The sequence below is a fragment of the Armigeres subalbatus genome, chromosome 1 (assembly GCF_024139115.2).
Source record: "Armigeres subalbatus isolate Guangzhou_Male chromosome 1, GZ_Asu_2, whole genome shotgun sequence".
NCBI lineage: Eukaryota > Metazoa > Arthropoda > Insecta > Diptera > Culicidae > Armigeres > Armigeres subalbatus.
In genome coordinates, this window is record NC_085139.1 from 161092282 (window position 1) to 161115811 (window position 23530).

General features: G+C 46.3%; 3 protein-coding genes across 3 annotated transcripts in view; 2 read left to right on the top strand and 1 right to left on the bottom strand.

Moving 5' to 3' along the window:
- Positions 1–2046: 2046 nt before the first annotated feature.
- On the top strand, positions 2047–4230 carry LOC134206698 (uncharacterized). Its single transcript, XM_062682423.1, has one exon. It carries the CDS (start codon positions 2047–2049, stop codon positions 4228–4230), a length of 2184 nt encoding a protein of 727 aa, XP_062538407.1.
- A 652-nt stretch (positions 4231–4882) lies between these two features.
- LOC134206699 (uncharacterized protein K02A2.6-like) lies at positions 4883–6349 on the top strand. The gene has a single exon (XM_062682424.1). It carries the CDS (start codon positions 4883–4885, stop codon positions 6347–6349), a length of 1467 nt encoding a protein of 488 aa, XP_062538408.1.
- A 1765-nt stretch (positions 6350–8114) lies between these two features.
- LOC134205430 (ataxin-1-like) overlaps positions 8115–23530 on the bottom strand; it is a 56597-nt gene continuing 41181 nt past the window's right edge. The window contains exons 2-5 of the mRNA XM_062680671.1: positions 13529–13972; positions 12656–13465; positions 12373–12589; positions 8115–11575 (exon numbers count right to left, since the gene is read on the bottom strand). Of these exons, the coding sequence (XP_062536655.1) occupies positions 10556–11575; positions 12373–12589; positions 12656–13465; positions 13529–13972 (2491 nt within the window). The 3' untranslated portion in view covers positions 8115–10555. The remainder of the gene's footprint in view (positions 11576–12372; positions 12590–12655; positions 13466–13528; positions 13973–23530) is intronic.

Sequence of the window (23530 nt, forward strand, 5' to 3'; positions counted from 1 at the left end):
GAGTTCAAAACCCCTTGCTGGTCAGATTTCATGTGGGCTTATTGGTGTCTGTCTCGTTTTCCTAACAGACAGGTCTTGCCAGACAATGACTTCATACAAAAACTACATACGTTAAATGTTTAATGATATCTATATTTGTTGATCTAGAAATCAGCCCGCCAGATAGCATTGCAGCCAAAATAATTGACCTAGATGGTATAATTTATCTGTGGTATAATCATGGGTAGGACAACGCCTTGACTGTCCTACCCAGGAATATTCATGCGTAGGACATGTCCTACCCACTCCCGGCGCCACTGCTGGGGGTCGAGTTCACGATCTTTAGATCAATAGCCCTCAACTATAGCCCTTTATACGTCCATTTGGATTTCACCTTTTAACTTCCAGATGGTGGACAAACTTCAAACCACATAGAATGAAATCAAACATCAATTTTTGCAGTAATCGTTTTTCAATTACACATTTTATGATTGGATTATTTATGCTATCGTTGCGAATTAAATAGGGTATCCAATTATGGTTTGAACTAGTGAAAATCGTATCATGGTTTGAACCATTTTGAAATCAGTAGAAATTACCATCTCATTGGCAGGAAATGAACCTAAAATAGTATGAATGGCATATTTAAGTATACTGGAAGTGATAGAGTTTATTTAAGCATTTGTACATATTGTTTAAGTAATAAAATAAATCGATTTAAAAACGTTCTGTATTTGCGCTAAATCCCCCCCACCAATGGCATAATTTCCAAATGCTCGTAAAGGACGAATTTTATGACACAGGAGTGAGATCAATATATCAAAAGAACGCTATTTTTATCTGTAATCGATTGACATCATCATACAATTGAGAAACAGTTTTAAATAGTTAAAATAGTAACATTTATGCAAGGTAAAAACTGATCATGGTTTGAACTAAATTCGTACCATGGTTTGAACTTGTAAATGCAGTCATGTTCTGCTGCTGTCCGCTAGGAGCGCTGCATGCGCCTAGCTGGAGCATTTTGTTTACATTTCCAATATGAAAAAATCGCAATTTTCATATCGATAATTTAGAAGATTTTCACACGTTTCGAGTTACTAATCTAATGCGAGAAGATGAATAGTAAAACGAATTTGCTTTTCTATAGATTTTCTCAGCGTTTCATGCTTGTGATTGGTATTATATTTAGGAGCTGCTGGCTGCTGCAGTAGTTCAAACCATGGTACGATTTTAGTTCAAACCATGAACAGTGTAGTTCAAACCATGGTACAAATCAAAGTTATGTAATTATTAAGTTTTTTCAATGAAACTAAGCATAAATATGTGCACCCAGGATGTTTTTAGAAAGATAATGAACTAAGCTTCCATATAAACTAGAAATCGCAGTTCTAACATGTCCCTTTAATTAAATAAATCAACTTGGTTTTGACGGCTCATCTGAAACCCGCCATTTGGTTCAAACCATGATTGGATACCCTACCAATTGTACCATGAATAATTTTGACGATTGCCTCTACAATTTTTGGATGATACACTGAACGGGTCGTTAATTATCGTTACCATTTAAAAATGATCTGTTTTGTGAACAAAAAAAAACTGTATCATTGAGGTTACAAACACTGTATCATGCATTTGATGATTCTCTGAAAAATAAACGATCGGTTTATGATCAAAATTTAATAATGTGTTGTGGTATTGACGAACCCCTCGTTGTGTTTCCCGCCGTGCTATTGGTGAACCCTTTGTAGCGTTTCCGCTATGCGATCGAATGAACAGCATCGATACATCCGCCATCATTATCGTTTTAGTTACCGGTGTGTTCAGATATGTTTTGAATAAAGTTAATGATATTAAATGCTAAACCGGACTTTTAACTATAACAAACATGGTGTCAGAAGTAATCGCATGCTTCTAAGTATTTTCGGCGTCATCGAGTGAAATCGCGAAAATAATCGGACAATTTTCTTTGATAAAAAAAAATAATAATAATTCGGTAGTGTTAAGTCGCAACGGCGGCCATTTTGAGAAGCGAAAAAAGTGATCAGTGAATCCTCATCGACATGGATGGAGATCAATTTCGGATGTTTCTGGAACCAGAAAACCAGAATCTTTTCACAGCTCATGAATTCAGTAGTGGCCGCAAATAGACCAGCTGATCCAGCCACGCAACTACAGGCGAGTACATCAGGTGTTCCCATTCCTCAGCCGTCGCCACTGGAATTGGAAGGTGACATGTCAGAAAATTTTGAATTTTTCGAGCGAAGCTGGGAAAATTACTCGAAAGCTATCGGTATGGACAAGTGGCCAGCTACGGATAATGAAAGAATAGTGAGTTTTCTGTTAACCGTAATCGGCGAGCCGGCGAGGAAAAAGTTCTTCAACTTCGAGCTTACGGCGCAACAGAAAACTGATCCACAAGCAGCTCTCGCAGCCATCAAGGATAAGGTGATCGCTAAAAGGAATCTAATCATAGATCGACTTGATTTTTTCTCGGCTGGACAAACGACTGGCGAATCAATAGACGATTTTAGTACCAGGTTAAAAGTACTGGCTAAAGTGGCCAAGCTGGGAGTTCTAGAGAAGGAACTTCTAGCTTATAAGATTGTAACAGCTAACAAGTGGCCTAAACTTCGTACAAAAATGTTGACGATTACGGACATAACACTCGAGAAAGCTATTGATTTGTGCAGAGCTGAAGAAATTGCTGCCAAAAGGGCACACGAGCTTGGAATCCCAGAAGTGAATAAAGTGACAAAAGTAAGAAGTTCGTCTAATCAGAGGCTACTACGTTGCAAATTCTGCGGTGATACACACGAGTTTGCTAAAGGTGTCTGTCCTGCCTTGGGCAAACGGTGCCACAAATGCAAGGGTAAGAACCATTTTGAGAAGGTCTGCAAGTTTTCCGAAAGATCGAAGAGTCGTAAAACAAGAAGAGTTAAAGAAGTGAAAGAAGATTACAGTGATACGGATTCTGATGGTGACTCAGCTAGTGAAGCATCGCCGGAAGCATCCGAAGAAGAGTGCGAGATCGGGAAAATTTTCGACAACTCGGGAAACGGAGGAAGCGTTGTGGCAGAAGTGAACTTGAAGTTTAACGAATCGTGGAAGAAAATAAAATGTGAATTAGATACCGGCGCGAATACGAGTCTCATTGGACATGCTACTCTGGCAAAGCTCACGGGAGTTCCGGAACCGCAAATGCTACCGTCAAAGTTCCGTCTTCAAAGTTTCGGCGGTAATCCAATCAACGTGCTCGGACAAGTAAAAGTGCCATGTCGCCGTCAAGGTAAGAAGTTTATCCTTGTACTTCAAGTAGTTGACGTAGATCATTGTCCGCTCTTGTCGGCAAAAGCGTCACGTGAACTTGGTCTCGTGAAGTTTTGTAACGAGGTGACATTTGGAAAACATAACGCAGTCAAACGGAATGCGGAATCAGAAAAGCTATTCAACATATATCGAGTTGAGGCACAAAAAATCGTCAAACATCACGAAGAGCTATTCCATGGATATGGTAAACTACAAGGAACGGTAAGTTTGGAGCTCGATCATACCGTTAAACCTTCGATACAACCACCACGTCGGGTCCCTATCGCACTTAGAGACAAGTTAAAACTTGAACTGGAATCGCTTGAGAAGGAGGGTATAATCACGAAGGAAACAAATCATACTGATTGGGTCAGCAACATAGTCATAGTTCAACGAGGTGGATCAAAGGCAGGGATCAGAATTTGTCTGGATCCAATTCATCTCAACAAGGCGCTTATGAGACCTAATCTTCAGTTCGTTACTCTGGACGAGATACTGCCGGAATTGGGCAAGGCGAAGGTTTTTTCCACAATGGATACTCGAAAAGGATTTTGGCACGTAGTGTTAGACGAAAAAAGCAGCAAGTTAACCACATTCTGGACTCCGTTTGGTCGATACCGATGGACGCGTTTACCATTTGGCATTGCATCAGCTCCGGAAATCTTCCAAATTAAACTACAGGAAGCAATCGAGGGATTGGAAGGTGTAGAGTGTATCGCGGATGATTTGCTATTGTTCGGAGTTGGAAATTCCATCGAAGAGGCACTAGCAAACCACAATGCTTGCCTGAAAAAATTGCTTTGTCGTTTGGAACAACATAACATCAAACTCAACAAATCCAAACTGAAACTTTGTGAAAAGTCAGTTATGTTTTATGGACACTTGCTCACCGATGAAGGTCTCAAACCAGATGAGTCAAAAATCGAAGCTATTCGTAAGTAACCAACACCGCTGAATAGAAAGAGCTTCATAGGTTCATAGGTATGGTGACATATTTGGGCCGTTTTATTCGGAACCTCACCGCCAATATGACCAGTCTACGCCAAATTATACCCGAAGCTAAACCGTGGAGTTGGACATCTGTAGAAGAAGCGGAATTCAAGCACGTCAAGAACTTGGTATCGGACATCACAACGCTACGTTATTACGACGTGAACCAACCAATCACCATAGAATGTGATGCTAGCAGTATTGGCCTCGGCGTGGCGGTATTCCAGGAAAATGCTGTTATAGGATATGCTTCAAGAACTTTGACATCAACGGAGAAGAATTACGCCCAAATCGAGAAGGAGTTATTGGCCATAGTCTTTGCATGTATACGGTTCGATCAATTGATTGTTGGTAACCCAAAAGCTACTGTGAAAACTGATCACAAGCCGCTGCTATCGATTTTCAAGAAACCACTACTGTGCGCTCCACGTCGATTGCAACATATGCTCCTGAATCTCCAACGATACAATCTTTCCTGGAATTTGTTACCGGAAAGAATAATGTAATTGCTGATGCGTTGTCCCGCGCTCCATTACCAAACGTGGATTCACAAGTTGAATACAGCAAGAAGAATATTTTTAAAATTTTCGAAGCCATTCAAGAGATGAAACTGAGCAACTATCTTTCTGTTACCAGTACCCAACTGGATGAAATAATTCAAGAAACAGAAGCAGATCCAACAATGCAGCTGATCGTTGAATACATCCAAAATGGGTGGCCGATGAAAGTCGAGAGCGTTCCAGACAGTGTTAAAATGTATTACGGTTATCGGAGCGAATTGTCAACGCAGGATGGCTTGATCTTCCGTAATGATCGTATTCTTATTCCACATTCGTTGCGGAAGAAGTTAGTGGAGAAATGTCACGCTAGTCACAATGGCATGGAATCGACGTTGAGATTGGCAAGGGCCAACCTGTTCTGGCCTGGTATGGCCTGTCAAATTAAGGAAACGGTGAAAACCTGTGGTATCTGTGCAAAGTTTGCTGCGTCACAACCGAATCCTTCAATGAAGAGTCACGAGATTCCCATTCACCCGTTTCAGCTCGTGTCTATGGACGTTTTTTTCGCACAGGTGAATGGCGTGAAAGGCAAGTTTCTGATAACTGTGGACCACTTTTCAGACTTTTTTGAGGTGAACCGCCTGAACGATTTGAGCCCCGATTCTGTTATTATCGCTTGCAAACAAAATTTCAGCCGCTATGGAGTACCGCAAAGAGTCGTGACCGACAATGGAACGAATTTTTCAAGTCATAAAATGAAGAAGTTTGCGGCTGATTGGGATTTTGAATTGACTTCATCGTCTCCACACCATCAACAGGCCAACGGAAAAGCGGAGGCGGCTGTAAAAATCGCTAAACATCTTATGAAGAAAGCCGAGGAGAGTGGTAATGACTTCTGGTATGCTCTTCTTCATTGGCGGAACATCCCAAACAAGATTGGCTCCAGCCCAGTGGCACGACTGTTTTCGCGTTCCACTCGTTGTGGCGTTCCTACCGCCGCCGCTAATCTTCTTCCAAAAGTGGTCGAAAATGTACCGGCTAAAATTGAAGAGAACCGTAAGCGCGCTAAACTACACTATGACAAAAAGACAAGAAACTTACCTGAATTAGAAATAGGATCTCCAGTCTACGTTCAACTGCATCCTGAATCGTCAAAGGAGTGGAGTCCAGGAGCTGTATCCCACCGGTTAAATGACAGGTCATACACAGTGAACGTAAACGGAACTAATTATCGTCGTTCGTTGGTCCATTTGAAGCCTCGTAAGGAGCCCAATACGCAACCTAGCCGTGAAATGCGCAATCCTGAACCGATTTCGAGCGTCAATCCGTGTAGCTCACAACAAGACGAAGGTACATCGACGGAGTGTTTACCTTCATTTCATGTTGAAGCAACCACCTCATCATCACCACCGCTGCTACCTACGGTTATGCAACAATCATCAAGTGACTCAACACCGACGATGACTACGATGACAAGAACGGACATCGGCTCTAAATCGAAAAGGGTTTCTCCCGTTATACCGACCAAATCAGACCGACCGAAAAGGACGATTCGTCTTCCAGAAAAATGAAAGATTTTCATTTGCAATTTTTATGTTGAAGAAAAGGGAGGATGTTGTGGTATTGACGAACCCCTCGTTGTGTTTCCCGCCGTGCTATTGGTGAACCCTTTGTAGCGTTTCCGCTATGCGATCGAATGAACAGCATCGATACATCCGCCATCATTATCGTTTTAGTTACCGGTGTGTTCAGATATGTTTTGAATAAAGTTAATGATATTAAATGCTAAACCGGACTTTTAACTATAACAAACATAATGAATAATTTGAATTTTTTCATCTGTATCATAAAATCATAAAAATACTGCATATTACTTACAGAACTATTATTCCATGAATAAAAACTGAATAGAATAATACTACCGACTCGATGAATGGTTCATTTCTATTCGGGAAATTAAATCCACGATGATTCAAATATGCATTTCTCATTGTAGCTATTTCCAAAAAAAAAAAGCTTCAGGGCTTATACCATTATTTTTTGCTATTTTCATTTCCCATATGAATGGCTTACCATTTTATTTTGCCATATGTATTCTATGGCTTACCTTGATTTTTTTGCTTACCTTTTTTACCCACTGATATACTCTGGCTTATCATTATTTTTTGCCATTTAATTTAAAGGTACATAGGCTTATTATTATTTTATTTGTTTTATTTTGCTTCTTTTCTTCAATCACCTTATACATTTATAGCCTTGTAGGGGAGCAACAACTACACCATTGTCGTAGCCAAACGATTTGTCTACCTTCTCTGTGGAAAATAGGCTTTGGACGCCGATAAACAATCAGCGTCCTTCCGTCTCAAGAAACGAAACGAACACTGAATAATCTTCATTTATATTCTATATCACCCTTCGAGCAATCTAGAATTCCCTGTCAGCCTACTGAGATTGAATTTGAAATTTCTTCTCATTAGCTTCAGTAAAATCAGATGTGATCCCAATCGTTCGAGGCTGTCAGTTTGAATCATGATGAATACACAGCTAGGTGTTTCAATCTGCCCAATTTATGGTGCAAAACATAAACAAACCGGCTGGCATCTCCCATACTAAAATCCAAGATAGCTGAATCATGAATTTGGCAGATTGGAACACCTAGCTGTGTATTCATCTTGGTTTGAATATGAATCTGAAACATCAATTTTTCCAGCAGCTGTTCTAGATTCATTTTTTATACAAGTCAACTGTCAAAAAAATAAAACTGGTATTACGCTCAGTTTTGTTTTCTGCAAAATTGGAACCACGAATGAATCACGTGTCAATTGTTTTGGTGCATGAATGCGTCATTTTATCTACGGATCAATCCACTGTACAATTTAAAAATTTAAAAATTTTAAAACTTTAAAATTTCAAAATTTTGAAACTCCAAAATTTTAAAAATTTATTAGGGGAACAGACAGCTTTGGCAGGTTTTGTTCTATTATTGGCAGGGGGTTTTTGTCGACCGAATTTTATGAAATTTGGCCACAATATTCTTTGATATGCAAAGAATGTTTAGGTCAAATTTGAGCAAAATCAGTCATAAAAACCCCCTGACAATAATAGAACAAAACCTGCCAAATCCGTCATTCCCCTTATTTCAAAATTTCGAAATTCCAAAATTTTAAAGTTTAAAAAACCTAAAGTTTTAAAATAGTTTCAAAATTTTAAGATTTTAAATTTTCAAATTAAAAAAAATAAAAACTGAAAAAAGCTTAATTTTCAATTCCAAATTTCCAAAGAATGTCCAACGGGTGAGTAGCAGGTAATAGTCATCAACAGAAAAATGGACCATAGTTATATTTTTTGATATTTATTTGTTTTCCAATTTGATTGACATTAATTTACAACATTAGCTTACAATCTTATACACTGCAGGTTTTGCAAGTTTCCTTTTACTTTAATTTGTGCATAATTTTTCAAAGTCTCTAGCTAAGCACTGTTCTTTTGAGTACTCTCACGGGTAATAATTTGTCATCATCCTCAGGAAAAAAATAATTCTTAGTACTTCTCTTTCTTCACCATACACATTTATCCACTAACTTCTCTCTTGAACTGCTGCTATGCGGCGCTATAAATGTTATATCTTGGGTTTCCCAAATTTGTATCCGTGTCAATAAATCTTGAATGAGCTTCTGCAGATTTTCAATCCGACAGACTGTCTGTATGTGTGTATGTAAGTGTCATCTCTCAATGTGTAATATAAAAAGGCATATAATTTACTATTACCGAATGTACTTACGGTTTCACTCTTCGAAAAAATAAAAACCTATGTTTATTTTCCGAAAGGCACATACAATCTGACTTTTGCAGCTATAGGAAAAAAATATATGTAGGATTTCTTTTTTGTTTTGTTTTAACTATGTTTTCGTTCACTGTCTAACCACATGTTCAGTTCCGATTTATTTGTTTTAAATGCCCCGAGAACATTACTAGTGTCAACTCTTTTCCTTTTTTTTGTTGTATGTCGATGTGTAAAGTGTAATGCTTACTTTATTTTACAAAGTGTTTGTCCATACTGTGTATGCATTTATACGTTACAACTGTGGCCATCGTTCATTCTGTTCGTTCATAGAATCTGTTCAACCAGTTTTGTTTTGAAACCTGCATTTGCTTGGCCACTGTTTTGTTTGTATCTATCAATAATTTGTAGCATGGCATGTTTTCCAATGAAATCCTACGTCTACTGCTCTTAGCTAATTGTCTAGGAAGTAAATTAATAAAATTTATGTGTACACAACTTCTTTATCGCTCTAGCGTATAGATTTCTTCTTGCTTCTTGGCTAAGTGTCAACAACGAATTATATTTGATTCCAATCAATACTTTTCAGTTTCTGAATCACATCAATAGCATTTTATTTTTGACAGAATATTATATTTTCATACATCTTTTTTTAACTTTTGTCTTTAGTATGAATGCACAAGAAAAATTTTGCTACATGACTGAAGAAATTTCTTTGAGAAACATACTACTTACATAGGTTTTACTTATAGGTTTGTACTCATTCAATATAACATGAGAAGACTTAGGTTGAATTTTCACTGGATTTTAAGTATTTTGAACTTTTTTTGTTTAGTTGAATTGACGAAAATGTATTTCAAGTCGAGCTATGAGCAAAAAAAGCGTCGAGTTTACAATATTTCGAATATTTTTGATAGGTTGGTCAACTATTCATATTCATGCATTTGTCGGTATAAAAAGCAGATTCTTTTTATGGATTCTTTAATTAGTTTAAGATCAACTTCCCCAAAGTCGTTATCGAGTCGATTACAAAACACTGAAGAAGTTTTCAAGTAGAAAACGAAAAACGTTATGTTTGTACAAAAAACAAGTTGATTATAGTGCAAGTAAATGGAAGAATTGTAAAGTCTTATAACTGTGTAACATTTTTTTTTTTTTTCTCTCTCGTCTCTCTTTTATCGATGTTTTATTTATCTATTGAGAGCTATTTGTGTAAACCCTGTTCATGGTTCGAACACTGGAAACTTCGTAGTCAGTCATTGCGAAACTCCTCAATTGTTGATTTTTTCCTAAGTTCAGGGCCCATAACTAAAAAGAACAACATCAGGCAGGAGTAGTCAAGAAGTAGTAGTCTAATAAAAAAACACAGATGCATTCGGGTAAAATAATTGAAGGTATTCCTTAGTCTATGGCTAAGGGAAATGGTTGACGTTGTGCTGTACCTTTATTTGAAAAAAAAAATATAATAATTAACCTTAAAAATGTAATACTCTATCGTCGTCCCTAGTAAAGCTAATGCCAAACATTTTGACTTTTTACTCAGAATTTGATCTTGAAAATAGTGAAAATTAGTTTGATTGTGTAACAACGTGCAATATATTTCTCAAAGAGACTTCTCATCCTTGTATTTAACAGTTTGTTTTTAGAAAACATCTATCATTCATATTACAAATGAGCGTTTAGGTTTCTTTTATATAAATCGAATATATTCTCTGGATCTAATTATTTATCAAAATCACCAATATATCTACACAAAATTTGTTTACGAATTGCACCATAAAAAGATAAGAGACAACAGAAGACTGCGTTTGGGCAATGTGCCCAATGAGAATGGCAGTCTTTATCTTTACTCCTTCTGTCGTTTTTTTATCCGAAGTCTCCTAAATCACAAACAGTAAGCACAACCCGTAAACGTGCTTGCACATATCCACCTAAAAATGCGCTCTGACGCTTACCAGGAGCATTTAAAGCTACGCGTTCAGTAGAAACCGATGACCTAGGTCATAATCGGAGGAATCTTCGTCGGCGGAGATTGTCCGTCCCGCGTTTCCGTCTGATGGTGACCTTGACTGGCCGAGTCTGTTTCGTCGCAAACGTCCGGAGCGGACCACCGTCGTTTGCGCGATATCGACGCATCGATTACGCAGTCGTCGTCGTCCATACTGTTGCTGGCCTCGGTTGCCACCGTCTGAACCGTGCTGCCAGTTTTCGCTACGCCATGGTTGGTGTTCGTAGCGGACGGTGAAGAGGTGTACGACGCACCACTGCTAATGCCCGAAGATGTTGAAGATGTGGAAGAGGAAGAGGAATGGGTAGGTTTATCCACAACCATAGCGACAGGCTGTTCAGCCGAGTTATGTGCCGCACTTTGGGAGTTGGGAACCGATCGGTTACCGAGGGACAAATGATCGGGAGATGTTTTTGGCGAGTATTGGGAGGGATCGTGGGGTTTACTTAGGTTAGCTGCGGAAAAGGGCATAGAAAAAACTGGCACCGATGGGAAACTATTGTACGGTAACGTACCAGAAGGTCGAGAGGAAACGGCTGTAGTGGTGGCCGTCGTGGGAATCGTTGACGAATGGAAAGGTGGCGCTTTGCGCGAAAGATTCTGAGGTAGATACTGCGGCTGTTGACCGCTGGCTTCGCTTCGGTCTCGACTCGATCGAGACGAGTGATCCATCGACTGAGTATGCTGCTGGAGGTGGTACGGCGGCTGGTGGTGCAGAGCCGTCTGGTTGCCATTGATGTCGTGGTGGTGCAGCTGCTGGGATGATGGCAGGAACTGGCCACCGCTGCCAGATGTTGCCGGCTGAGGCGCCAGGTACGATGTAGAAGCACTAGAGGAGGAATGGCTCGATTTTGGCTTTTCACGTGGAATCAAAGAGAGACATATGTCGCCGACTTGCAGCTTTTGGCACTTGAGGCCAAAATGAAGCAGCGACTTTTCCGGACTACAAGAGGCCCAGCCTTGTCCGTATACAAAAAAGGGATGTTCGATCGTAGCTTCGATGTCAATCTGTAAATAACAAGAAGGAAAAAAAACATGAATATGGTTATTTGAGATTGAAGTTTGCTTAGACGAAACCCAAAACAGGCAGAAAAAGGAAAAGTTATTTGACAAGTGACAATTGATAAATCTCACTCAGTAATATATTTGTATTCCATTGCAAGCAAACTTTTGCCTCATCCTCTGCATTCGAATTATCAAGTTATGGGCCCACATCCTAACCTGCAAAGTGTACTTGTCCTCAAATAACAAGTGAAATGGTTGTTGATATAGAAGAATATGAAGTTGTTTCGATCCGAAATATTGCTCGAATATGTGAAGCAAAACCGTAATCCTATCAAAATTTGGGTTGCTCTTCCAAGCACAGTTTTCCTACTGAAGAGGTTATCCACGATGAAGTTCGAAAAAAAACGTGTCAATGAAAGAACATTTGTCATTATTCGACAAAACTGTTGGCGATTTGGCCTCGGTGGGAATAAAACTGGCCGAGCGGCTTGACAAGGACGGAAATTTTAATGTATGATAACAGCGTATTCAAATTTTCAACAGTTCGAAATACTGGAAGCCCAGTTCCATCTACCTGATAAGATCAGTATCAACATTGTCATTCTGTGAAACAAAATCATCTTCCTATCCAAAAGCTTCATTCCCCAAATACAAAACCCTTTTAATAGGCCACCTCGGAACATTACAGTAATCCACAGTAATTGATATAACGGAATATTGGGAGTAAAAAATGCGACAAGAGTAAGAAAAACTGCCTTTTGCTGACATTCATGACAAAAAAAAACAAAGCCTCCACTTACCCGGGATCGGTTGTTGTCGTAGCTGAACGTGATAATCACATTGTTGTTACGCGGAGTAATCTTGACGGCCGTCGATTCCGCCAGCCGCAGGTTCCGGGACTTCTCGGCGGTTTGTACTAGGTCTTCGGTTCGCACATCTTCCACCCGTTTGCACTCATCAGCCAGCTGAATCAGGGCACCCTTGGTAAAGTTAGTCGTCGTACCGTTCTCGTATGGCCTGTGTGAGAAAAGGGATGTTGCAAATTATGAATCATCTAAGGTTAGTCGCTTCGTGTGCACTCACCTAAAAATAGTCGTCGATTTCGTTGTCGGAGATCTTCGTCGTACATCTCGTTCGCTTGCGGGTCGCGTCAGAATTCGGTGCTTCATGGAGCCTTCTTTACCGGACGGAACCTTGAACTCATTATCCTGTGGCAGCTGGTCGAGACGTGGGCCGCCATCCGTTGCCGGGGGCGGGAGGTGGGAATGGTGAGCCAAACCACTGCCCGACGCGGAAGGATGGGGCATCGAGTGGTGGCGTTGGCTGGTGGAAGACGGCAAGGACAGAGCGATTGACGATGGCGCTGGGGGAAGGAACGAATGGTGGGCCTGTAGGGGCGACCCTGCCAAAGCGCCCGGGTTCGAGAGATGCTGAGGTGCCGGCGGCTGCGGTTGGTGGTGACTAGAATGGTGCTGCTTTTGTTCGAGTTTGTTCTCCTTCTCGTGTAGGGCAGGGTGGTTGTTTGGGTATTTACCGTGCAAGGAGTGTTCGGAAATACCCGTTTGCAATCCGTTGGGTGGGTAACCTCGTTCCCTATCTGAGTATGTACTGCCTAATAGACCTGACGACGACGAGGACGGTGGCAATGTTGGACTTCTCTCAGCTGAGGGAATTTTGTCCTGAGGTATTTGCGGAAGAGAGGTAGGTTTAAGGCCAATATGGCTGTTCAAGTGTGTTAAGGAAACTGGGGGGTAGTTTTTAGGCTTTTGACTTTCGGGCGTACCGAATGAGCCAGGTGTAAGGAAGGGAGATGCTGTATGGTATGGTTCCCGTTGACTCGATAGATACGGGGTATGCCCTAAAAATCGAGCATCTAGCTGTGTTGCAGAATATCTGTAATTCGGAATCAAAATCGGTAAAATTCTGAATTCAACGATTTCTGAAGGATATACTCACCCAAATGGATACAGTGGATAGTTCAACCCAGAGTACGTGTTGCTATCTAGCGGACTGGAATAAAATGATAACCGCGGGTTTGTGGGTGAGTATAGCTTTCCAATATCAGCCGCGGCAGCAGCAGCAGCGGCTACCGCGGCTTCCTTTTGTTTCTCTTGATGTCGCTGTTGTTGGAGCTGCTGCTGATGTTGTTGTTGCTGCTGCTGTTGCTGTTGGTGCTGGGCATGGGCCCGCGCTTGGGCTTGCGCCTGCAGTGCCCGTTCATGAAAATCTGGACATCCAAGGTGAGCCAGCTTTGTGGTACCCAGCGTCTGGCTACCGTGGGGGTTTGGTAAGTTTGGACTAACCGCCAGATTCACGGGGCCGCTTTGGGGAGACTGTGGCGCCTCCGAGTATTTTGGCCTTGATGATGGAAGCAATCCATTGCGTGGAGCTTCATTGTACCTGAAATGTAGAGAATTTTTGTTGATTAATTGTTGAATTCATGATTGCTTAAAATTAAGTTAAACGTTAAATGAATAAGAACTTAATATACTTAATTTAGAATATGTAATCTCCAAAAGTAACAAGTAACGACTCTTCATCAAAATTGTTTGTAACATGTACCAAACGTTACCAACGATAATACTTATGCCGGGGCAGCAGGGACTTTGTCCAAGGGCTTGACGACCCCTCCCCATGGCCACTGCGAGTTAGACCGGGACCATCTTCCCTAACCCCTAATCCCAAGGCGTCAAGCGACCCGTGCCGAGGGGATGCATGGCCAGGGGGGTGAAATAATAAGCTAGGCCATTAACGGAGCCTGTGAGGTACCTGGGCACCCTCCACAGTAATTGTCCCTTACCGCGTCATGCTGGGCTCTGGCGTGGTGGACCTCGTTTCCCGAGCAGATGGTGGAACCAAAATGGAAAACCAAGTCAATTCTTCAATTAGTGGTAGTAGTGTAGACGACAACACCTTCGCAAGAGGTGGGTTGTTCAGGTCCCGCCTAGGAGGCCAGAGGCAATAGTCGGCAGCTCAGTGCGCAGCGCCAGCGTGGGTCCCTCAACCTTCCTCTCGGCTAAAAACGCCGGTAGGGGTTATTGACGGCCCATGGCTTGTGGAGGCGATGAACCGCAAACGCGATGGGCTTTCGGCCTTTGAGGTGGCGACGGAACAGTTGGACGCCATCATCGACTTTGCGTCATCGAAGCATAATATCAGCAAGGACCTCAAGAGGAGCTTGCAGAAACTTCGAAAGTCGATGCTGGACGCCAAGCGGACGTCGGGACGGCCAAGTGTAAACCCGTGAAATCGGTGGAGTCGAGGTCTACCCAGACTGAGGCCCAAGGATTCGCGGACTCGCGCAAGGTCGAATCGACCGAAGGCGTGCCAGCGAAGACGGTGGTACCAAAGTCTAACCAGACTGACGCTCAAGTATTTGCGGGTACGTCGGGGGTGACTGCTCCAACGGAGCAGACACAAAAAAGGGGGAGACAGTCTCCAAGGGATGAGCTCCCTGGGGGCCGCTCCAAAATGCGGTGGGTTACTACCCCGAACAAGAGTAGTGGGGCTGGGAAGCTGAACCCCGGCCAGGTACCTCCAAAACCGGGGGAGGAAGGACCTGGAAAGGTCCGTCCACTCAGGAAAGACGGTGGTAAGGGGTTATGGCAGGCTGAAAGTTCTCAGCCGCACCAGACCAGGGAAATAGAGGGGGATGACGCCTCCTGGACCCTGGTCAAGAACAAGAGGAAACCGAAGACGTCAAGGGCCGAAAAGAAGGCCCAGGCGAATGAGGGTAGCAAGAAGTCTAGGGCAGGGTAGCCAATCGCTCCAGGGGCGATGCCCTAGTCATCACGGCGGACGAGGCTAAGTACTCGGACGTTTTGAAGGCGATGAGGAGTGACGTCAAGCTCGGTGAACTCGGCGCCGACGTACGTCGAATAGGACGTACCCGGATGGGCGAGATGATCCTCGAGCTGAAGCGGGGCGTCTCGCAAAAGGGCGCCGCCTACAAGAAGTTGGCGGAGGAAGTTCTAGGCGAGACGGTCAAGGTGAGGGCACTCACTACGGATGTGAATCTAAGGGTTAAAGACCTGGACTAGATCACCGCAGTCGAAGAGCTCGTCACGGAACTGCGGCGACAGTGTGAAGTGGAGACGCCCACCGCAGCCGTTCGGCTACGGAAAGGTCCGGCAGGGACGCAGGTAGCATTGGTTCGGCTATCTGCAGCGGACGCCTCCAAGGTAGTCAAGTTAGGGAGCGTCAAGGTGGGATGGTCGGTATGCCCTGTGGGCATATACGAGGAACCCGAAGTTTGTTTCAAGTGCCTGGAACCGGGGCACAAGCAATGGGACTGCAAAGGCCCTGACAGAAGCAATCTCTGCCGACGCGATCTCTGCCGATTGGAGGGACATAAGGCACAATGCTGCACGAACCCTCCCAATTGTTTGATTTGTTCCAGCAAAGCTGTGAACAGCAAGCACCCCATGGGGGGTTCAATGTGCCCGGCGTTTAAGCGTGCTGCAAAATCACAGTGCAGGTAACGCAACTGGCTTGCTCGGCCTCGCCCGAGTGTTTGGTGTGCGCAGGTTTAGAGGAAACGGCGGAACACGTGTTGTTCGTGTGCTCACGTTTTCGCGCAATGCGTGACCACATGCTTGCCACATGTGGTCTGGACACTACCCCGGACAACCTAGTTCGGAGGATGTGTAAAGATGAAGTTGGCTGGAACGCCGTTTTATCGGCTATCGCCCAAATCGTCTCGGAGCTACACAGAAGTTGGCGCGTGGACTCAAGGATGGCTAGTTCAGGCGCAAATAAGAGGTGGTCCAAGGGATCGGAGTCGGCTTCATGGGTCGGTGGTCATGCTCTGTGGTCGAACTCGATCCTTTAATCGAACAAGTGGCCGCGCGAAGAACAACATGGTATCGTCGCTTTCGCGGCGTCGGTCAACCGGGCGGGTTCCGAACCCGAGCACGGAAAGGGGTCCTCGTCAAGACTGGGGCTGGCGTAGGCACCGCGTCGGCAAGTCCCTCTGTGTTGGCGAATAGACTCTATCGCAGAGAGGTCAATTTGGGGTGCACGCGGCATCGTCATTCTTGATACCAGTCGTGGAGAGGGAAGTCGACCCTTCCCACCTTCCGAGGACATAGGGCGTGGTAAGGCCACCTGGAAAGCCGGCAATGCGCTGGCACGATACCATGGTGTTCTTCTAAAAAAGCGAGTCACGATGTTCGGTGCTACAAGGACACGCAGCTAACCTCGAGGGTGCGTTGTGTACTGGCCCCCCTTTGAAGCATTGCTTTCTGGTTGTACCGAAGGGAGTATGGGCTTGGCGGCAATGGAAACGGTTTTTTTTTTTTTTTTTTTTTTTTTTTTTACAAGGGAGAATGCATTTACACACTAACCCAGCACACGTGCATTGTAGTTGCTAAACTACCACACGGAAGTGTGCTGGAGTGTCGGACTCGACCGTACCGGTAATACCGAATAAACTCCCTTGGCTCCACCATCGTTTCCCCAGGAACTACCTCGCAGTACTACTTCTGGGGGGACGGCAGTACTAAGCGTACTCGCTCATTATCGCTCACACAGGCACTCGTCCCACGCGAGACTGACTTGGGTGCTCGCTCTATCGCACCCTCAAACACACCCTACATACTCTGTTGCACCTCTGTCATGCCGTGCGGGTCTAACTTGTGTGCCCACCCTTCTCATGCCATGTGGGTCTAACTTGTATGCCCACCCAAACCCTTGATTCATGCTCATACGCTCCATGCTTGCACACACATTAACGCTCCTATGGGTCTGACTTGTGTGCCCACCCTTCTCATGCCGTGCGGGACTAACTTTGTGCCCACCCTTCTCATGCCGTGCGGGACTAATTCTATGCCCACCTTTATCGTACCATGTGAGACTGCTCACCTCTTTCATTCAGTTCGCGCTGACACATACTACTCGAGTCATTCGACCTAACACTCCCTCTGGCATCCCTTGTGGGACTCTTCGCTTAGGTTCCCACTTCTGACATACCATGTGAGTCTGACTCACCTCATTCATGCCATATGAGACTAGCTCAACACGACTCAACTCATTCCTTTCGTACCATGTGAGACTGACTTGGATGCTCCCCACACTCCTCTGCCACGCCACGGGGTATAGTCGTAGGAACCAACATTCCTGCGCTACTCCCAGCGCGGCGTGTGCAGTCCATACATACACCTATTCATTCACCCTTCTGCCATGCTTCGAGGTGACGATCTCGGTTGCCACCCGCTGCGCCATTACCTCTGCATGGGCAGACCATTCATACACTTCTTCGCGTTCGGCACTTTCGCTCTAACTTACCAATCATAAGTTAGTCATGCTTGTCGATTGTTGCTCGGCGCGCCAGATTCTCTGCAAGCTGCAGGCAATCTGAGTGGTTGCAGTCGAGACTGCGTTCCACTTCTCCACCGCTTGACACATCCTTTGGATAAGATTATCCGGAGTTGTGTCCCGGCCGCAAACGTCTAGCATTGCTCTTCTTTCGACGTCGAAACGAGGACATACGAACAGTATGTGCTCTGCAGTTTCGTCAACACCTGGGCAGTCAGGGCAGACGGAGACCTCCGCGTGCCCAAACCTGTGGTGGTACTGTCGGAAACAGCCATGGCCTGACAGGAATTGTGTCAGATGGAAGTGAACCTCCCCATGGGGTCTCCCCACCCAGCTTGATATGTTAGGAATCAGCCGGTGGGTCCACCTACCTTTCGAGGAGTTATCCCACTCGCGCTGCCATCTGGCAACCGAAGTCACGCGGGCTCCTCTGGTGCCACGTAGGTCAAAACACTCCTCGTCCTCCCGGATGACCAGCCCGACTGGCATCATACTCGCTATCACGCAGGATGCGTCGCGCGATACCGTGCGGTAGGCCGATATCACCCTGAGACACATCAAGCGGTAGGTGCTCTCCAGTTTCTGCAGGTAACTGGTTACCCCCAGTGCTTTTGCCCAGGACGGGCCGCCGTACCTAAGAATAGATGCGGCAACGCCTGCCAGTAGCCTACGTCTACTGGCGCACACCTTGGAGCTGTTGGACATCATCCTCGATAATGCCGCCACAGCAGTCGAAGCCTTCTTGCACGCATATTCGACATGGCTACCGAAGGTAAGCTTGTCGTCTATGATGACCCCAAGAATCTTCAGACTCCGCTTTGAAGTGATCGCGACGTCTCCCACGTGTACAACTGCATGTTGTGCCGACTTACGGTTGCTGACGATAACCACCTCCGTCTTATGTTGAGCGAGCTCAAGGCCTCTCGCACTCATCCAGTCCGCCACAGTGCTGATCGCGTGTTCTGCGGTTAGCTCTACTTCGGGGATTGACTCCTCGTAGACCTCTAGGGTTACATCGTCAGCAAAGCCGACGATCTTCACACCAGGAGGGAACTTTAGCTTCAGAACCCCGTCATACATCAGGTTCCATAGTACCGGACCCAGGATTGACCCTTGCGGGACTCCTGCGGTGATAGGAACACTTTTCTGACCGGCATCGGTCTCGTATAGCAGCACACGGTTCTGGAAGTAGCATTCCAAGATCCGGTACAGTCCCACCGGCAGGCTAAGCCGGTGTAACGAGAGCGCGATGGCATCCCAGCTTGCGCTGTTGAATGCGTTCTTCACGTCCAGTGTCACCAACGCACAGTATCGAATTCTCGCCTTTTCCGTTGGATGGCGACCTCTGCAGTCTTGAGGACTGAATTGATAGCGTCCACCGTGGACTTACCCTTCCGAAAACCAAACTGGTTACTCGACAGGCCATCCGTACCCTCTGCATACGGGGTGAGCCTGTTGAGGATGATCCTCTCGAGCAGTTTACCCGTCGTGTCGATCAGGCAAATTGGTCTGTACGCCGATGGGTCACCCGGAGGCTTCCGGCCTTCGGCAGCAGTACCAACTTCTGCCTTTTCCATCTCTCAGGGAAACAACATCATCCAGGCATCTCTGCATAGCTAGCCTGAACATGTTCGGGTTCGCTATGATCGCCGCCTTAAGTGCACTGTTTGGAACTCCATCGGGGCCTGGAGCTTTGTTCATCGCAAGGGTGTTAGCCACTGCGAGTAACTCTTCGTTCGTCACCGGAGCCACCATTTCGGCCACACTCCCAGCGCCTTGCAGCGCAGGAGGAGGCCAGGGACTTGTGGCTCGGGACGGAAGAGTACTTCGATAATCCTCGCCAACCGGTCCGGTGACCGTTCGGGGGTGAAGAGCCCCTTTGGTCTTGGCCATCACGATCCCATAGGCGTCACCCCACGGATTCGCATTGGCACCCTCGCACAGGTTGTCGAAGCACGCTCTCTTGCTGCTCTTGATGTCCTTGTTAAGGGCCAGTTTAGCAGATTGAAACACTTACCGGCGGATCGCTCTTTCCTCCTCGGTGCGGGTTTCGTTGCGTCCTACGTCTAGCCTTGAGGCAGGCTGTTCGTAGGGCTGCAATTTCGGCACTCCACCAGTATACCGGGCGTCTGCCATTTCTTGGCAGGGCTTTCCTCGGCATAGTAGCGTCGCACGCGCGTGATAAGACAGCTATCAGCGCATCCCCGCTTAGACTGTCGGTGTTGGCCTCCAGTCCCAGGGCCGCGGTGAAAACTTCGCTGTCGAAGTGAGTGGTCTTCCACCCACGGACCTGACAGGGATCACCCGCCCTCGGACGCTGCACACCATAATTGATCTTGAAGCGAATTGCTAGATGATCACTATGGGTGTAGCCCTCGTCTACCCTCCAGTCCAGGTCCGAGACCAGACTAGGGCTGACAAACGTTACATCTATCCATGACTCGACCCCATTCCTACGGAATGTGCTACTGGCTCCGTCATTGACAAGCACTGCGTCGAGTTTTGCAAGTGCCTCGAGTAACGCTTGTTCCCTCTGATTGGTGCAGCGGCTGCCCCATTCCACTGCCCAAGCATTAAAGTCCGCTATAACGAACGGACTCTGACCTATTAGGTCGGCCGATAGCCCGTCGATCATCTGGTTGAACTGTTCCATTGGCCACCTTGGTGGGGCGTAGCAGCCACAATAGAACACCCTGTTGATCTTGGCTATCGCGACACCCTCCGCGGAGGAGTGTACAACCTCTTGAACGGGGTACCTGCCTGTTGTGCAAATTGCCGTTGCCGACCCAGACCCGTCCGCCACCCAGTTGCCGTTGCCGGCAGGGACGTTGTACGGGTCGGACAGGAGGGCGACATCGATCCTCGACTCTGAGACCGCCTGCCACAGCAGCTGCTGGGCAGGTGCACAGTGATTCAGATTCAGCTGTGTTACTTGCACGGCTTTTTCCGATTGGCTTCTCCGAGGGACACGCAGGCCCGCCCATAGCATGGTTCCGGGCCTGCTTCTTACTGGCGCAGATAAGGCACCTAGGTGCCTTTGTCGCATTCCTGTGCTTTGTGTCCCTCCTCGCCGCAGCGACGACACATCTTGCTTCGGTCTGGGCCCTTGCAGTCATAAGACTTGTGCCCGGACTCAAGGCACCGGTAGCACCTGTCCACTGAAGGTGGCTGGAGCACGCTTACTGGGCATACTGACCAGCCGATTTTCAGCTTCCCTTTCTCGATGACCTTTTTGGCGTCAGCCACCGGTAGTCTGAGATAGGCTACCTGCGTACCAAAGAATCCCCCTCTTAGACGTACAGAGGACCGCTCAACCTCTGTGCCGCACTGCTCTTTGACGGCAGAGACGACGTCTTCCGCGGTCGTGATCTCGTCCAGCTGCTTACACTGGAGGGTCACTTCCGCACCCAACGACCTAACCTGAGCGCCGTCACCCAAGACCTCCTGGGCAAGCTTTTTGTAAGCCACCCCGCTGGATTGCGCGCCACGCTTCAGTACCAAGATCATTTCACCGTTCTTGGTACGTCTAAAGCTGTGCCCGTCCTGGCCCCGGGCCGAAAGCCTATCGGCCGGTCGCAGCGACGGCGACATCGGCGTATTTGTCCTTGTCGGTTTTCACCAACAAGGCCTCGCCTCTGTCTCTCACTTTCTTCGTTGGTCGCGGGGGGTTCGACTTCCGCCCCTACTGACCAGTTGCCAAGGATTCGCATCCCCTTCGGCGGGTACCGATGGCTGGCTGGGGCCAGCTTGTGGCTCAGCAACTTGTGCCTGTTCAGTGCCTTTCGCCTTCTTGGGCATACGCCCTTCAGGCTCCGGTGCACCATCCAGGCGACGCTTCGCCTTAATGGTAGCGCGTTTGGGTCGCTTCTTACTTGGCGTTTTCTTGCCCTCACTGGCCGTAAGGGCGGTCGCCTCTTTCGCCGCAGTAACACCGCTAGGGGAGGAGAGGGCCTTGGTCTGCGTACCTTTGGCTATCCTCTCTGCTTCCGCTACATCGCCTGATGTAAGCGACCTGTTCTTGTCTTGCGACACGAACAGCTCGCCGGAGCACCAACAGGCTCTGCTTAAGCTCCTTGTTGGTGTTCTGCCTGCCGCTTACGAACTCGATGATCTCATCGAGTTGCTCGGCCACCACCCGTATCCCGGGTAGTGGCTCGTCAGGCGTGCAGGCAGGGCTACTCCCCACCACCGCTGGAGACTCTTCGGTGCTGCCAATAGCAGCAGCCGTCACTCCACTTGCCCCTCTTTAATAGGGGACTCGCTAGGCCCCTTTGGCAAAGGGGTCCGTCACCTCCAACTCCAAAGATAGGTTTCTGTTCAGTACTCATTTCTTATGGGTCCCCTTGTGGCTGCCGCCGAATCCTACTGGAGAAGTCGCCTTTAGTGATCCCATGGTTATCTATGCGCTGCCTTGCGGCAAGCAGGAGGCCATGCGAGGGTTGACACTTGCGTGTTCAGAGCCAGATCAGCGCAAGTCAGGAAAGGGCATCTGAGCCTACTCCCACCCAGTAGGCAAAACTGGATGGAAGGATTGGGCAGCGTGCTACAAGGCCCGCCACGGTTTTATGGGACGGAAGACAGCCTAGCCATTAGCCCACTCGCCGTTTCGAGTCAGTGTCACCTGACCCTACTAAGAGAGTAGAATGTCAGACTGCCAGCCCTCACTTCACAATATAACAATATCCAAATACGAAACCAGTACACGCAACCAGTATGCCATAATCAGGGTCTTACTGATATCAACCCTGATGTGCCAGTGGCACTCTCTGGGCTTGTGCTTTTGAAGCGGCACACAGTCGCTTTGATAGAGTCTGCTTACGGGCACTTGTGGTTTTTTGGGAGGGATTTTAGCAGAGCCCACTGCTAAATCCCACCACGCCCTAGGCAGTTCTCCCTGACTCACAGACAGCTGGGGAGGGGTCGTCAAGCCCTTGGACATGGTCCCTGCTGCCCCCGTGGAAACGGTTTAGCGGGTCGGGGATGTAGTCCTGCCTCCCTCGTTTGCTGTTGGAGGTGGTCCCTAATCCCGCACTTCCTGGACAACCCAGGATGTCTGTTGAGCAGATCCCCCCGTCCATTGCTTAGGAAGAAAAAAAAACTTACACTCACAGCAAGTGTAAGTACATATCAGCACGCAGACGATCTTCAGATCTACATCTCTGGCCCGGCCGACGACATCGAGTAACTTGTAACAGCTATAAACGAGAATCTCGCAATTGTTGAACGGTGGGAAAACACAAATTTACTTTTTTCCAACCCCAAAAAAATCAGGTGATAGTATTCTCTAAAAAACAACATCGTACCTGGTAACCCAATAGTGATTTGTGGTGAACCATTAGCGCTCTCTGACTAGATCACCAACCTAGCGTTGCGAATCGACAAAAATATGAGCTGGACTGGACAAGTGAATGACGTGACAAGGAAAGTCTTCAGTGTTGCCCAACATTACTCACAAGAAGCATGTAGAATCAGTCATCATGACATACTGAGACGTGGTCTAGTACAACGAACTTCCAGCATCTGAAGGAACAATTGCATCGTTTTAATGTTTTTATAAGATTAAAACATAAACAACGTCGAAGGGAATCTACCGCAGCTTTACGCGAAACTATTATTGGAAACGATCTCTCGAAGAACTATCAC

Excerpts from the sequence above, each read along its gene's own strand:
- LOC134206698 (XM_062682423.1), top strand. The coding sequence starts at position 2,047 with ATGGAGATCAATTTCGGATGTTTCTGGAACCAGAAAACCAGAATCTTT.
- LOC134206699 (XM_062682424.1), top strand. The coding sequence starts at position 4,883 with ATGAAACTGAGCAACTATCTTTCTGTTACCAGTACCCAACTGGATGAA.